The sequence below is a fragment of the Ictidomys tridecemlineatus genome, chromosome 5 (assembly GCF_052094955.1).
Source record: "Ictidomys tridecemlineatus isolate mIctTri1 chromosome 5, mIctTri1.hap1, whole genome shotgun sequence".
In the NCBI taxonomy this organism is placed as follows: domain Eukaryota; kingdom Metazoa; phylum Chordata; class Mammalia; order Rodentia; family Sciuridae; genus Ictidomys; species Ictidomys tridecemlineatus.
Genome location: NC_135481.1, coordinates 78,067,974 through 78,085,181, shown reverse-complemented (window position 1 = coordinate 78,085,181; position 17,208 = coordinate 78,067,974). Strand labels below are relative to the sequence as shown.

The following is a 17,208-nucleotide window of genomic DNA, read 5'->3' as shown; positions in this document are numbered from 1 at the left end:
TCAGGTCTTTTGGGATAGGAACCTGCTCTTTATGGAGGCTACTGAGGCATAAGCACTCCTGGTAATTGTGTTTTACTGGTGGGAGATTGTTTAGAGTTTAACTAGAAGTCATTTAAAATAAAATATCAATAACAGAAAACAGAAAAGTAAACAATCTTTGTGAACATTTGTTTTACTTTTTTGAGCTGCTGATTGAACCAAAGGTCTTGTACATGCTAAGCATACACTCTACCACTGAGCTACATCCCCTACTCTTTGTTTTCCTTCTTAAATTTAGAGCTAGAACTTATCTCAGCTAGCCCTTGAAATGACAATGAATTAGACATGGCACTAGTTCCAAATTCTCCTTCCAAACACCTGCCCTTAAAATAGACTACCTAAAGGGCTGAGGGGTGTAGCCTAGAGGTAGAGTGCCTGCCTGTTATGTACAAGTCCCTGGGTTTGATCCCCAGCATGGGGGGAAAGAAAAATTATCTGAGAAAAGTTTGTGATTGCATAACAAACACTGAGAAACACAGATCAATTGTTTTTAATTCAAAATAATACCAAAACAGTTTGTTCATTTATATTAAATTATAATAACCCCAAATTAGAATTGAAACTATGACTTAAAAATATCAAAATATCTCACATATGGAAACCTGTGATGTACATTGGCTAAATAAGTAAGTGTTATGATTTGGAAGTTAGTTTTCCCCCAAAAGCTCATGTGTAAGACAATGCAAGAAGGTTTACAGGAGAAATGATTGTGTTATGAGAGTCTTAACCCAACCAGTGAATTAATCCCCTGATTGGATTAATTGAAGGTTAGTAGGGTGTGGCTGAAGTAGGTGGGTACCTGGGAGCATGGCTTTAGGATACATAGTTGGTCTATGGGGAGTAGAAGTCTCTCTCTTTGCATTGTGATCATTGTATGAGCAGTTTCCCTCCCCGACACTCTTCCGCAATGATGTTCTGCCTCACCTTGAGCCCTATGAAATAGAGCTGGCTTATTATGCACTGAGATCTCTGAAACTGTGAGCCCCCAAATAAACTTTTCCTCCTCTAAAATTGTTCTTCTCAGGTCTTTTAGTGACAGCAGTGGAAAAGCTAACTAAAACAGTAGTCAATAAAATTGCTGAAAATTTAAAAGCAGCTGGGGCAAAACCTTGGATGAATGCTGCGGGGAGGAGCAAAGAAAATGGTCTTCATGTTGATGTTGATTTAGAAGTAAGTCACTTTCCCATGGCAAAGATAAGAGAGGCATTTAAGAATTATTTACCTTTCAGCTTAAAAAAAAAAAAGATGTCTATTGGAAAAAACCCTATTGACAGGCATGAAGACATCACCACTTTTCCTTCCCACCTGCTGGCTGGGATCATCACAGAAGGAGAAGCCTTTGTGATCCAGTGGTAAAAGGAGGCAAGAAATATTAAAACAATACACACCTTTGATTGTTAAGTAAGGGAGAATTTTCTAAGGATGTTTAATTAGTTGAGGCATAATAGTTACTGTGCTATAAACAGACACTTAATCTTTATTTCTAAAAATTTAGACACACAAATCAAGGAGTAATTAAATACTTTACAAAGGTTCCACATCAAAAGTCATAAAAATAGCATACCCCCTATGAAGTGATTTTTAAAAGAATTCTATTCACAAAAGTAAATTCAGGAGCATTTCAAGATTATAAATTGAGTTACAGTTGATGTAACGTAACTTTGTAATTTTATGTGTAGAGAACTAACTTGATTTTTCTCCTTATTGATAAAACTCAAAAATAATTTGAGTCCATGTCAGCAAGATTCTTTTGGATAAGATCTTTTTTTTCTCTCCAATACCTCAAATTCTTTGGTGTGTACTTCTCTTTTGTCATTACTGGCCTGGTGAAGAAATGAATATACTTCTCAGTAGCAACAAAAGCTGACAAGCAGGGAGTACTTCCTATGGATAAGGCTGTTATTGTACCCAACCCAGCCCAGGGCTTGGGTTTGTGTTTAGTGGGAGGACCTCCAAAATGTAAAGGAGACAGAAGGTCAAGACTTTCTTCTGTTAATACTTCTGAGTTTTCCAGAGTTGGGATACATCTCACTATTCCAAAGAGAGGAAGAACACTGTCAAAAATAGAAATTCACTGGATTAACCCAAGGGGAATGAAGGGCAGGGAACAGGAGAGGAAAAGGAAAGACAGTGAAATGAATCTGACATTACTTTCCTATGTACATATATGAATACACCACAGTGAATCTTACCACCATATACTTCCACAATCTGGGGTTCTAATTAGAATAAGATATATCCTATGCTTGTATAGTTATATAAAGGAATCTAATGTCATGTATAATTAAAAAGAACCAATAAATATGTATATGAAGATACTGTAACCATTTCCTACCATTATTTATTGCCATGGATGGATTTAGCTATGTGACAAAGTCCCAATAAAAAATATAGTTTATACAAATGTGGTTCTATTCCTTATTTGCTTTACTTAAGACACATTCTGTCCATGGTTAGAAATAAGCCTTGACAGTGGTCTCATCCTGCATTTTTATCTATGATGAGAAATTAGCCATAACCATGATCTAACCCTGAATGTGATCTTAATATTTTACACCACTGGTAAATCACTAACACATGAAAATAACTCAGCTGCTCTTTTATTACTCTTTTCAATTCTATAGGCTCTACTGCTTTCACTGGATAACCTATCCTCACCTTTTCCCTTGTTCTTTCCTCATTTTAAAGGGATTCTTTCCTTTTTCAAAGAAAAAAAAATCTATTGCAGAAAACATTCTTCTTTCTTTGTTTCCACCCCACTGTTCTGTTGGCCCCAATGGTTGTTCAACATTCTCTCGCCTACCTCTAAATTAAGTGTTCATTTAAACTTAACTGCTGTTTTCCCTTCTCTTTGGTAAAAGGGGGCTGTGAATTGTTTCCCAGGCTTTGGCTCCCCACTCTTCTGGGCTCCCAATGAAGCAGCCTCTCACTATAATCCATCCTCAAATTTCTCTTTTTAATAAAGTTTGAGTTGGGTTTATGTCTCTAAATCATTTTTATCCATTAGAGCCATTTACCTTCTCTCTGGAACAACCAATACTAGCTTCTCTCCCTTCCCCTGGTACTGATTTTTGACCATGTGACCCCACTCAGTAGGACAAAGTGTGTTGTTCCTGGCTTTAGATAATATATTCCTATATCACTCTCACAAATCACAAAACGAGTTCTGGAACGCAAGCTTTTTCCCTTCTACTTCCACTCATTGCTAACAAAGAAATTTTCATAAATGAAATGAATGAGAACCACAGGTTAATGAGATGTTTAATATTAAGAAGAATAAGAAGAAAAAGGAAGGAATTATTTACATGACTTTTTACAAAACTTCCCATAGAGTATTTAGCAATGGTTCCCAAAGGCCGATCCAGTGACAAGTCTGGGATTACTGCATAAGAACCGCCTGGGAGGTTGTTGAACATAAATATTGCTAGGCCACACCCCTAGAGTTCCTGATTCAGTAGGTCTGAGGTTTGGGAGCCACTGATACAGTGTGTAAATCAATCTCAACAGCTTGAGTAAAAGCCCCATAAGCACATATATAACAACATGCAGATGCCAAATTTTCAACTACGTGAATCTTTAGAATTTGCACTGTGATTAATATGTTTTGGGAGAAGTATGAGAAGACTTTTCAGTGAAAGTTAAGTCCTAATGGGAAAAAGGATAAAAGCCAAGGTGTGTATTGGACTGTCCACTCCTCAGCAGCCTGCAACTATATGTCTACAAGGAGATATGAAATTGCCTCTTCCCTTCTCACCTTTCCCAGCACCCACTAGAAAATATGCAGTTCTTTGACAAGCCTTTACAGGATCAAATTTATTTTAGTTTACACTTGATTTATGCTCTATTAAAAAATGAAACAAAAATCGATAAAAAATGACTTAGGGTGAAACAGAATGAACACTTAACTAATTCTCTCTTCCTCAAGCACAATGGCCCCTTTCCCTTCTTGGGAATCAAAATATGAAAGATATGTAAGTTACAGCCCCCTCAGACTGACTCCACAAATCCTTGTGGCATTTAATGCCACTTTTTCCACACTGAGCTAAGAACCTTCAAATGCATATGTAGTAAAATATCCGCCACCCCACCCGCACCCCCGCCTTGGAACCTGCTTATTTGCATCTATCAACCCACTCTAAGACAGAATTGTTCCTTCAAAGAAACCATGGAATCTTGTTCTTCTTTCCCTAAAAGACCTTCCTACTTCCATTGTGTTCTAGACTACGTTGTCAAATCCAGGAACCACTATCCTATGTAGCTTTTGAGTTTTTGAAATGTAGCTGACTAGTCAATGTTGAGATGTGATCTGTGTGTAAAATAGGCACTGGATTTCAAAGACCTAGAATGAAAAAAATGGCAAATGTTTCAGTATTAACTTTATATTGATGAACATGTCATTATGACACCATTTTGGATATAAGATTGAACAGAGAGCCTACAGAATGGGAGAAAATCTTTACCACCTGCACCTCAGATAGGGCGTTTATATACAGGATAAATAAGAACTCAAAAAACTTTAAACAACAACAACAACAAAAATAACCAAATCAATAAGTGGGCAAAGGAATTGAACAGACACTTCACAGAAGAAGAAATACAAATGGTAAACAAATATATGAAAAAAAAATGTTCAACACCTCTAGCAATTAGAGAAATGCAAATTAAAACTGTACTGAGATTCCATCTCACTCCAGTCAGAATGGCAATTATCAAGAATACAAATAACAGTAAATGTTGGGGCAGGATATGGGGGAAAAGGTACATTCATATATTGTTTGTGGAACTACAAATAGGTACAACCACTCTGGAAAGCAGTATGGAGATTTCTCAGAAAACTTGGAATGGAGCCATCATTTGACCCAGTTATTCCACTCCTTGGTATTATACTTAAGAACTTAAAATCAGCATACTACAGTGACACAGCCACATCAATGTCTATAGCATCTCCAGTCATAACAGCCAAGCTATGAGACCAAACTAGGTTCCCTTCAACAGATGAATGGTTAAAGAAAATGTGGTACACAATGGAATAGTACTCAGCCATAAATAAAAGAATTTATGGCATTTGATGATAAATAGAACTGGAAAATATCTTGCTACGTGAAATAAGCTAGATAAGCCCGAAAACCAAAGCCCAAGTGTTCTTTTTGATATGTGGATGCTAACCCACAATAAGGTAGGGTGCAGAGGGGAAGAACAGAAGTCCTTTGGATTAGACAAAGGGGAATGAAGGAAGGTAGCAGGGAGGAGAATAAGAAAAACAGTAGAATTAATTGGACTTAACTTTCTTATCCTTGTATATGAATACATGATCAGGGTAACTTACATATAACCACAAGAATGGGATCCTAATTAGAATAAGTTATACTCCATGTATGGATAATACATCAAAATATACTCAACTGTCTTATCTATATAAAAAGAACAAATAAAAAAGAAAAAACAATAGATATGTTATTAAAATTAATTTTATGTTTCTTTAAATATGTCTTTTAGAAAACTTAAAATTATAATGCACAAATAAAAACATAAAAAATAAAAATAAAAATTATGCCTGTTTTGTGCATTTTATTTCTAGAAAAAGTGCAATGCTAGGTGAAGACTAGCATTCTGCTTTCCATCTCAGAGATTATTACTTTTGTTTTCTCAGTACTCCTGATCCCCTCTCTTGGCTCAGTAAACCTACCTCTCATTTGAACATACCTAACTGAAGAATTCTTGCCTTATTCTGTCTCTGAGTCTCTGTCGCAGGCCTGACATGTTTGCCTATCATTATGTCAAATAATGTCCTCCTTTTTATTCTATATTTTTTATTTCAACAGATTTTTAATTCCCACTTCTTCCATGAAATCTTCCATTTCTTAAAGAAGACAAAACATCTGTCTATTATTCACTTTCTGGACATTCCAGTTTGGTCACAGAAGTAGCAGGGTTATTTCTGATTTTTTAAAAGAATAGTAATTTATTCATTTACTCAATAACATCCACTGGGCACCTGCTGGAGTCCAGGCACTGTTCTAGCCACAGGGGATACCTAATAATGTCAGCACACAGGCTTAAAATGATGTGTGGAATGATGTCAACAGGAACACATACACTAAACCAGTGTTCTCCTGCCCTCAGACCCAGAAGGACTCTCTGCTTGCAAACACCTTCTGAGGAAGGATTTAAATGTAGTGCTCATATAACACAAGTCTTCCGGCTTGAAAACTGAAACTGCATGACTATATATTAAATATTTCCCCTCAACCACAATTTGTATATTCCCTTATGTTTCACTGACTACCTTAAAAACTCCATCTTCTTGTATTCTATATTTTGCTGAGCCAGGATTAAACACCATGCTTTCACATGAGTGTGTGTGTGACTGTGTATTTATATGGCCATTTATCTCTCACAATGTGGATTCCATTTTTGTTCCCCCTTGGAGGTGAGGAAACTGGGACTAAGGGAAGTTAAATACCTTAATGAGGTCACAGGGGTAATGAGTAAAGAAGTGAGGATTTGAGCCTAGGCATCTCACTTTAGAACCACAGTTATCAACCACTATACAAACACCAAGGGCCATTTAAGCATGATGCTGGCACAATCTGGTGCCAAATAATGACTATACAAGAGAATGACATCTGGAGGGGAAGAGAGAAAAAAGAAAGAATATGAGAGAAATATTACTGATTATTTTATTTGAACCCCTAAAGAACATGAAGCCAGAACATACCCTTCGGTCTTCCTAGTTTCCCAAGTAAATAGAATCTTTTATAATTTGTATAATTTGGGGGAGGGTCTACTCACAACTGTATACAAAATTCTGCTTGTGCATAAAGAGAACTATAAAAAGTGTGTATGTACTCTATAGGAAGAATCTCAAAGGAAATTTGATTCTACACAACTTTCATGTGTACAGCATCTTAGCCAAATATCCTTTTCTAAAATTAGGTAGGAGTACTTAGAATAAGCTAGTTGTCATGTGGCAAGCCTCTGTTCACATTAGGCCTATTCCTGGAACTATCCCTACATGGAACAGAATAAGCTGTTTTCTATATAGTCAGGTGACACAGTGTCTAAAATCTCTTCATAAAAATTTACCATTTATAATTTCAAATCATCTTTTAAAATGCAACGTGTGCTTCTGTTCAACCTGATAGATTGGAAATGCATGCTTATCTCAAACCTTTCTTCAAGGTTCACTAACATGACAGCATCTCAGTCCCACCACTGTTTGTTTGTAGATCCATTTCTCATTCTTCCTTTATTTGGTTCTGCTCAAATGTGGAGGGACTAACCCTTGCCATTCTGGGCCTTCCAAGCTTACATAAATTCAGCAAGCCAGAGCACTGTTAGGGGGAGACTGAAGAGGATAAGAAGGGAGAAATTAGAGTATTTATCATTTTACTTGTCTGCTCTAGGCAGAGGATCTAGCAGTAGCTGGGTCTCTTTTGAAGCTCCCACTATAACAGGTAGACCCACCACAATTATAGCTCTACCAGGGTTACCAAAACTTACCTTCTTGCTTTGTCCAATCAGTATGGGGTAGTAGAGCTATTGCTAATCACTGGGTTGCCTCATTACTTCTGTTTGCTCCTTGTCAGTTCTATCTTCTGTATAATTAATTCCTTGCATTAAATAACCATTGTTTCAAATACTTAGGGTATATTTTCTTGGTTGGGTCTTGACTAATATAGCTAGTAAAAGAACAACAATCATAAATAAGCATAAACTAATAAGCACAAAGACGATGAGCAGGAAGTACCCATGGATGGATGCAACATATATTTTTGTAATATGAAAATGGCTGGAGGAATAGATGATGAGAGAGAGCCGTAGCAGCAGAGAGGCTGCTACACCCTAAGTACTTGAGGAAAAGGATACCAGGAAAAACCCTGGGAAGCTTCAGGCCTTGGGGACACTGGATACTTTGGAAGGTAGGAATATGTGACTGAAAAGAGAAGGATTGCTTTAGAGTCCACACATGTTGTCCTTATCCACCTCCCAGGTAGGAACCTGAAGCTTATTCTTTGGAGGCTGAATCAGCACAACCTCAGACTAGGGATAGCAAAAGACAGGAGAGTGGCTCCTTGCTAGAAACATAGTGTTATAGTTTGGATGTGAGGTTTCGCCCAAAAGCTCACATCTGAGACAATGCAAGAAGGTTCAGAGAAGACATGATTGGGTTAAGAGAGGCTTAACCCAATCAGTAAATTAATCACCTGATGGGATTAATTGAGTGGTAACTGGAGGCCGGTAGGGTATTGGGGTGTAGCTTTGAGTATGTATTTTATATTTGGTGTGTGAAGTCTTTCTTTCAGCTTCTTATTACTATGTGAGCTGCTTCCCTTTGCCACACTCTTCTGCCATAACATCCAACCTCACCTGGAGCCCTGAGGAATAGAGTCTGCTGTCTATGGATTGAGAACTCTGAAATCCTGAGCCCCAAATAAACTTTGCCTCCTCTACAGTTGTTTTGATTGGGTCCTTTTAGTCACAGCAGAGAAAAAGCTGACTAAAATACATTGTAATGATGTGGATTTTTTTTTTTTTTATTCTCTGCCACACATGACTTGGAGTAAAAGATTCCTCACTGGGAAAAAAAAAAGTGTCCTCAACTATTGACATTGGAAATGGAAGAGGAAGTTTCTAACAAACTAACCAGATCATTGTGGGGGGAAAAAAAAAAAAACAACCACCGTCAACAAGCCCTACCATGTCATTTGCTATTAGTTTGACAGTATGGAAAACAGTAGTGAAAAGGAAACTGTAGAAGCATTTGTGAAAAAAATAGCAACTAGCAATAGTCTTACGAAAATAAAAGAGTAAAAATGAGGCAATAATGAACTCCAGGAAAATAAAGCATTAAGTGTCACTTGGTACCGCAGTGGGCAGTGTTTGCATAGTCAAAATAATTAAACAGTTCATTACTGATGAAGGGAAGGGAAATAGGGGCTAGGTATAATTATAAATGCCATGAATAACTACACATTTTATTCATATTAGTGCTATATTAGTTTACTAATCTATTCCATTCCTCTCTTCTAGCTTCTGGTGGTTGCCAGAATCCTTGGTGTACAGTGGCTTTTAGCTGCATAATTCCAATTCCTACTTTTAGTGTCATGTGGCTGTCTTTCCTCCACATCTGTTTCCATCTCTTCTTATAAGGATACAAGTCATACTGGATTTAGGGCCCACCTATTTTAGTATAACTGCATCTCAATGAATATCATCTACACCAAATAAAGTCACTTTTTGAGGTTCTGAGAAGGACATGATTTGGGACAGAGAGCATTATTCAATTCAATACAATCAGTATAAGCATAATAGTTAGAAATATGGAAATGAATTCTAATGAAACAGCTAAAAGTCAAGGGTTCTTACCTCTGGAATGGAAACTGATGGGTTTAAGGAAATAACATTTATGCTTCTAAGGCTTGGAACAGGCATGCCTATGGCATACTGACACCTAGATACCCTCCTTCAGATCAGAGAAGAGGATCATACTTCTGGTTGACTGGCCAAGAGACTAGTTTTTAACAACAGGTTTGAGAGAAAATGACACTTTTGGTCAGATCTATACTTGCCAGCATGAGACCATCAGCTCTATTCTTCATGCTACAGGGATGGTGAAAGCATGTATGAAAACCGAGTTTCTGTCAACCTGAATGACTTCAGTGAGTATAGTCTCCCATTGCTACGGTCTCTAAAGTCCATATATGAAAATATTAAACCCTAAGGTAATAGATTTAGGAGGTGAAGCATTTGGGAGGTGATTAGGTTTTGAACAGGATTAATACTCTTATAAAAGAGATTCTGAATGCTACTTTGCCCTGTCCACCATGCTGCTATATAGTGAGAAGGGGCTGACTATGTGCCAGGAAATGGACCCTCACCAGCACCAAATCAAAGCAAATGCCTTTATCTTTCACTTTCTGGACTCCATAATTGTGAGAAATAAATTTCTGTTGTTTATTAGCCACCCATAATGGTGTTTTGTTGTCGCAGCCTGAATGGACTAAGACACCTACTCATATTAAACTGAAGAGGGAATGACCCCCTCCCCCCAAATCCTTGTAATCTATTGAGATTTGTGGCTTGTTACTGATGTTATAGCAGCATAACCTAGTCTATCTTGTTGAACACAAGGCTTGGGGTTAATATTTGAATTTTATACAATGAATGTTTACTACTGTGATAAAAGTAAAAATGAATAAATAAGTTGTAAATGAGAACGTAAGAAATAACAGCATTAGTAATTTTAGTAGGTTTTTTTTAAGTGCATGGTATTCCAAGAACACTGGATTCTAAGTTGCTGTAGGCATTGTCAGAGTGTGGCATGGAAGGGGGCATAGTGGCACACACTTATAATTCTAGCTACTCAAAAGACTATGGTGAGAGTATTGAGAGTATAAGCCCAGCCTGGGCAACATAGCAAGACCTGGTCTCAACAGCAACAGCAGCAACAACAATAAAAAGTAGGTCATGGGATCATCAGATCAAACAAACCTCATAACTTTTTAAGAACTGTTTTCCCTCTCCTTGGATATTATTACTTGAAGAGTGGTACACTGAATTAATCCAAGTATGGTATAGCTCATTTCTACAATATCTCATGTGTTGGATATAGCAAAATGAATGTGTTTATTTCTTGGGAGTCTAGTCTTTACTTTTTGGGTTCTTTTTGTGCCTAATCCTTTTCTTTGCTAAATGAAAAACAATAGATTCTAAAAATTTATTTTCAAAATCTTTCTCAAAGGTTGTTTTTTTTTCATTCTGCAAATGATCAATTGCATTCTTTGGCATGAATTTATCCCCATTTAAAAATGTAGTCATCTCCTGTAGAATGTAAGAGTAAAGAGATTCCAATACTTTAGTCTGCTCCTGTCCAATCACTATCACCATTATATCAATTGCCTAATTGGTAAATCTCATTGATCTTTCCTTCAATCTTCCATTGCATAGTTAGTTGCAAATACTCTGGGTTTTCAGTTTTCTCTATGTTTGCGGTCTTTATTCAATATACTTTTTATTGCTGTGCAGGTCAAGTACCATCTAGTATCCAGTTATCATCTTCAGGGTACCTGGAAGGGTTGTATTATTCTTTCCCCTTGAAGTTAGGCAAGGGCATGTGCTAATTACAATTAATGAATGCCATTTTCATGAAAATATTTATATAACAATGAATATATAAACCTCCAGTTATTTGGCACATCTATTTCAAGAAGTAAGCAATTCAATTCTAGTCCAGCAAAATGAAACAGTTTTGAAAGTTCATGAGGTTCCCATGCCTCAGAGAGCTCCTCAAATTGTGAGCTCTCTGAGGCATAGCTAGTCTGGAATCCACATGCTAGGTGCTCAAAAACATATTTGTTGAGTGGATGAATGAAGAATTGGGGGGAAATGAGTGAATGATCATAATTTCAATATCACATCTTGTTTAAATCATTCTTATATCTCTATATACCCATTTGAAAACTAATTTAGGGAGTCATCCTTAAATGAGTAAGAATTTATTCCTGAGTAAGACTAGAAACAATATTATGGTTTTTTAAAGAAAGTGAACATAGATTCTTTTTTTTTTTTTTTTTTTTTTAAGAGTGAGTGAGAGAGAGGGAGACAGAGAGAGAGAGAGAGAGAATTTTAACATTTATTTATTTTTTCTTAGTTCTCGGCGGACACAACATCTTTGTTGGTATGTGGTGCTGCTGAGGATCGAACCCGGGCCACACGCATGCTAGGCGAGCGCGCTACCGCTTGAGCCACATCCCCAGCCCCTGAACATAGATTCTTAGCATGAGTATTGCTTCTGTTTCTGAAACCTATAACAAAAGTGATCCAGGGTCCTTGAATTTGAATGAAATTTGTGATTTTTCTTCTTTATCTGTTTTGGTTTAATGACTTGAAGCTGTTTCCGACTGAATTTTGTATCCTTACAAAATCTGTATGCTGAAACTCAAATCCCCAGTGTGATGGTATTTGGAAGTGAACTTTTGGGAAGTGATTAGGTTTAGAAGTCATGAGGGCGAAACATCCATCATGGAAATAGTGACTTTATAAGAAAAGGAAGAGACAGCAGAGCTTTCTGTCATGGCCAAGTGAGGATACAGTGAGAAGAAGGCTGTCTGCAAGCCAAGGAGAGGGCCCTCACAAAGAAATGAGCTTCTCTGACCTTGATTTTAGACTCTCCAACTTCCAAAACTATGAGAAATACTCATCAGTTATTTAAGTCACCCAGCCATGTTTTTTGTTACAGCAGCTAAGTCAGACGCCAAATTCTCATTTTCTCTTTTTCAATGAGAAATATAATATTATTTACACTTTAAATTATTAAATTATTAATATTAATATTATTACACTTTTCCAGAAACCAGTCTAAGATTCTCCAGATTCTGTAGATAAAGTAACATGACCATACAGTGACTACTCTGACTTATTAAGTATTTCCTGAGACAGTAATGATTTGATCAACTACCATTGTTGGATAGCACTCTTAGGCTTCAACCAATAAATGGAGACTTTCATTAAACTCTAACAACTTCTAATGGCAATAGGGAGTTCCATAATTCAACCGCAGGATAAACTTTTAAAAAAATGCTTTAGGATCATATTAAACCTTATAAGATTTTGTTATTTTTGTTTTGTTTTTTGTTTGTTTATTTTTGCTCTTGGTAGATAGATATAATACTTTGCCCTGATTTTTATCTCCCTTCAAGAGCAAATTCATTTCCCTAGAAACATGGTATTTTGAATTAGTAAAGAGTTATAGGAATAAATTCTTTAGGCACCATTTAAGAAGCTTACTTGAAATTTTGGAGTCTCACACCAAATGCTTACTATTAAATAGCAATATGTTATATGAAATGTCAAATGAAAATGCTATCATAATTCACTGGATAAAGTTTAATTTTTACATCATTTTGATAAATTTTCCTCATTTACCAATATAGACACAAATCATAACTTAAGGTTGTCAAGTGAAGGCAATAAAATATTACATACCTTCAGATGACCTCTATCCAGAAATTCTTTTCACTATTCACATTTTATCTGTCAAATAGTACTTTCTTTAAAAAGCAAATACAAATGCCATTATAGGGAGAAGCTACCAGCCTCAGACAAGTTCTAGCATTTAGAACTCTGACAGATTTTAATTTGGATATCAGCCAAAGTCAATAAAACTTGTTCATGCAGAAACTTACCTGGTTTTCACCACATCCAGGGGGTGCATCAGGCAAATTTCTACAAGACCTGAAAGATGATAAAGGATAGTCCAATAAACACTTATGTAAACACTGGTTCTTATTCCCTGACCCTATTAATTTCTCAAAGTTGAAGATGCAAATAAAGAATTTGGAACTTTGGACCTGACAACCAATAGAAGTAGACTAGTTACAAAAGACAAAAGCTTAACATGATTTTATTTCAATGGGAGTAGAATTTTTGAGTATTTTCTTAAAAGTGCTCTGTAGCTTAGTAGGGCTAATGGGGAAAAATGAAACAGGAATCAGCCTGTATTCCAATCATGTAAGCAGGTATTATTGCAATCTCAATCCAGCTCAATTGATAAAGACTGGGAACATCTATTATTTATAGAAATAAACATTAAAATGGAATCAGATGAACTGTTACCATAGGCTAGAAGTGGCCTCAAGAAACTGAATCATACTATGTACTTCTTGGCAATCGTATTACCTAGTATGAAATCACAGCCTAAATAATGTGTTAGGGAATAGATTTTAATAATTTCTCTTTTTTCATCAAATTGAAAGTCTAACATAAGAAAGAAGATGACTCAAATATCCAGTTCCATTTAACAATCTATCCTAATTGGTAGTTTAAGACACATTAATTAATTGCTAGTTCAAGACCTAGAAAATTTGCTCTCACCAAGCTGGTATTTAAATTTAAATTCATCAGTCACAGATAAACACAAAATAAAATGATTTAATCTTCTCACTCATGCATAATATAAAAATTATATTGCCAATAATCAACTATAAAACCACTTTTCCTGGGAGGGGGGAACACTAGAACTTCATAGTAACTTGAGGAAGGTTGTGAAAAATGCACAAGAAACTTAAATAATTATAGATTTAGATCAGTGCTTTTCTAATAGACCTTTTTTTATTTTACATTCAATATAAAACCAGAATAATAGACACTTAAAGAGATAAAATAGCGTGCTGGGGTTGTGGCTCAGCAATAGTGCGCTCACCTAGCACGTGCGAGTTGCTGGGTTCAATCCTCAGCACCACATAAAAATGAATAAATAAAATAAAGTTATTGCATCCAACTACAACTAAAAAGTATATTTAAAAAATTTTTAAAAATAAAATATCTACAAGTGAAGTTTACTTTTTAATGGGCTAAACTATATAAATCTTCTACTCATTTTATGGATAAAAAACACAATAAAAACTTAAGCAAACTACAGTATGAAAATAATTCGAAAAACATAAAAAGAATCATACTGTATATCAGGAAGTTAAAATCTTCCATTGCTATTTTCATTTGAGGCAACTGCTGCTTTATCACAATAACAAGCAAAATAGACTTGCTACTTGATTTGTTTAAAGTAGGAGAAAGACTAATTTTATAAAGCTGGACATAAAACTTAAGGAAACCCAAAAGTATACTGATGTTGTAAACTTAATATATCATAAATGTTTTTGGTGTTTCTACAGATTTGTGGCACTTTAGTGAGCATAACAATTCTGTATGGTTCCAATGAAGCTGGGAATGTGACTACTATGGGCACAGGAAGGCGTGGGCTAGCCTCTGAACTTGTAAGTTAGGATATTACTGAATGAATGCTCCCTTCTGCTTAAGTACATGCCTTCACGGGGGCCAATATTGCTGGGAAAGGATTAACATTCGCTTGTTTTTAATGCTCCTCCCACTTTCCATCTTTTCTGAGAGGCTGTCCTGGCCCATTCAACCCAAACCTACACTGAACATTAGTTCCACCCTCTTTCCTCTGATAAAAGCTGAGCTATACCTGTTTTCCTAATAAAAGTACAAACACTGTCATGCAATGATTAGTTGGCAAAAGAACAGCTTCTCAGTATTCAATTTCTTGGGATTTTTCTTTTTTTTCTAGAATGTTTTACTCCTATAAGGACACACACATACACACACACACACACATACACACACACACACACACACACACACACACACACACACACACACATACTTCTTCTGAGAATTCTACTCACCTTCAAATCTCAATTTTGGCAACCATTTTCCCAGAAATCCTGGGGCAGAGATGATTAGTTATCCTCTCGTATTCATCCCCTCTTTTTTTCTGGCTACCCAGAATAAATAATGCATTTCCCAGTTTTCCCTGCTGCTGGACATTGCCATGTGATTAAGTTCTGGCTAATGGGATGTAAGTAAAAGTGGCTTGAGCAACATCTAGAAGTCTTTCAATGGCAGAGAAATTGTTCCTGTCATTCTTTCCCCTCCTTCCTATTGTGGAATGGGGAAATGGAGTTGAAATAGCCATCTTGGACAAGGTGACTTTGGGAATTGAGGCCACAAATAGCATAGTAACAAGACAGAAGTAGTCCTTGACATTGTGGAGTTGTAGTCTGTCTACCTCCAGATATTCATTTTGGAGAAAATTTTCTGTTTACTTTAAACTACTGCTATTTGCATTTCTGCCACATGCAATTGACCTAATTCTATCTGATTAGGAGCCATTTGATGTGCACTACCAGAACCCTGAGCTTGTATTCTGACTCTGCAACCATCTATGTTCTTGTCTGAAAGCTCCATGAGGGCAGAAACTCCACCTGCTTTGTTCATCTTTGCATTCTTATCACTTTGCATGATGATTGCACTCGGTAAGATCAAGAAAATATATGCAAAAAAAAAGAAAATATTTGCTGAATAAACAAATAAATGCTGAGTTATGTTTCTGTGCATGCCATCATAATTCTCAAAATAAACTGAACTGGTAGCTACTTATTCTGCACTTATTTCATTAGTTCGAACATTATACAAATAAGCAGGTAAGGGCAGAGAAGTAATCATAAAATTGATACTAAATAAAGCATAAGAAGTACTTGAATACAGAATTGCAATGTTGTTTATCACACATCTAGATGTTCAGCTTTTAAGTAAATGTGGAAAGACAACCAGCAAACTTAGTTTGACAAATGATTGTTGCAAGCTGTGTGATTTCATGGTATTGTGCAAGGTACTGGGAACGGTCTGATACAGCATCGGGGCTGCTGGAAAGGCTGAAGGATTTCAAAGGTCTATGCAGAAGAGACTCATTGAACTGGGTGCAGTGGCTCATGCCTGTAATCCCAGCAATTTGGGAGACTGAGGCAGGAGGATCACAAGTTTGAGGCCAGCTTTAGCAACTGAGTGAGAACTTGTTTTTTAAAAAAGTGACACCACTGTAATGATTTAGATATAAGGTATTACCTAAAATCTCATGTGTGAGAGAGTGCAAGAAAATTTAGAGGTGAAATAATTGGGTTATGAGAGTTTTAACCTAATCAGTGCATTAATCCCCTCTTAGGGATTAACTGGGTGTTAACTGTAGGCAGGTAGGGTATGGCTGGAGTGGGTGGGTCACTGATGCACAACTTTGGGGTCTATATTTTGACCATGGTGAGAGAACTCTGTGCTTTCTGGTGCCATGTTCTGAGCCTTCCTCCACCACTCTTCTTCCATGATGTTCTGCCTCACCTCCAGCTCAGAGCGATGGAGTAGGCCATCTGTGGACCAAGAACTCTGAAACTGTGAGTGCCAAGTAAACTTTTCTCTGTTAAAATTGTTCTTGTCAGGTCTTTTTGTTACAGCAGTGAAAAAGCTGAGTAAAATACTCACTGAGGAAGGTATATAAAGGGAAGATATCAAACAGAAAAAAGTAACATACATATAATCACCTTTCAATCGCAGTGATTTAGTGTTGCTATTTACAATTAAAAATGTTGTTATTTATGTTCTGCATCAGTTCAAGCCTTATGTGACTGTTTCCTTTCATCCGAATTTGTCACCCTTCTTCAAACAGTATGTTATAGATCACATAAAACAAATGACAGGGGGCTGGGGATGTGGCTCAAGTGGTAGCGCGCTCGCCTGGCATGTGTGTGGCCCGGGTTCGATCCTCAGCACCACATACAAACAAAGATGTTGTGTCCGCCGAGAATTATAATAAATAAA

At 36.6% G+C, this 17,208-nt stretch overlaps 1 protein-coding gene across 12 annotated transcripts in view; it reads right to left on the bottom strand.

The window, feature by feature from the left end:
* Slc25a21 (solute carrier family 25 member 21) overlaps positions 1-17,208 on the bottom strand; it is a 497,747-nt gene that overhangs the window by 188,854 nt on the left and 291,685 nt on the right. For all 12 annotated transcript variants that reach the window (XM_078050204.1, XM_078050206.1, XM_078050211.1 and 9 more), the window contains one exon: positions 13,227-13,275. In XM_078050204.1, the coding sequence (XP_077906330.1) occupies positions 13,227-13,255 (29 nt within the window). In that variant the 5' untranslated portion in view covers positions 13,256-13,275. The remainder of the gene's footprint in view (positions 1-13,226; positions 13,276-17,208) is intronic.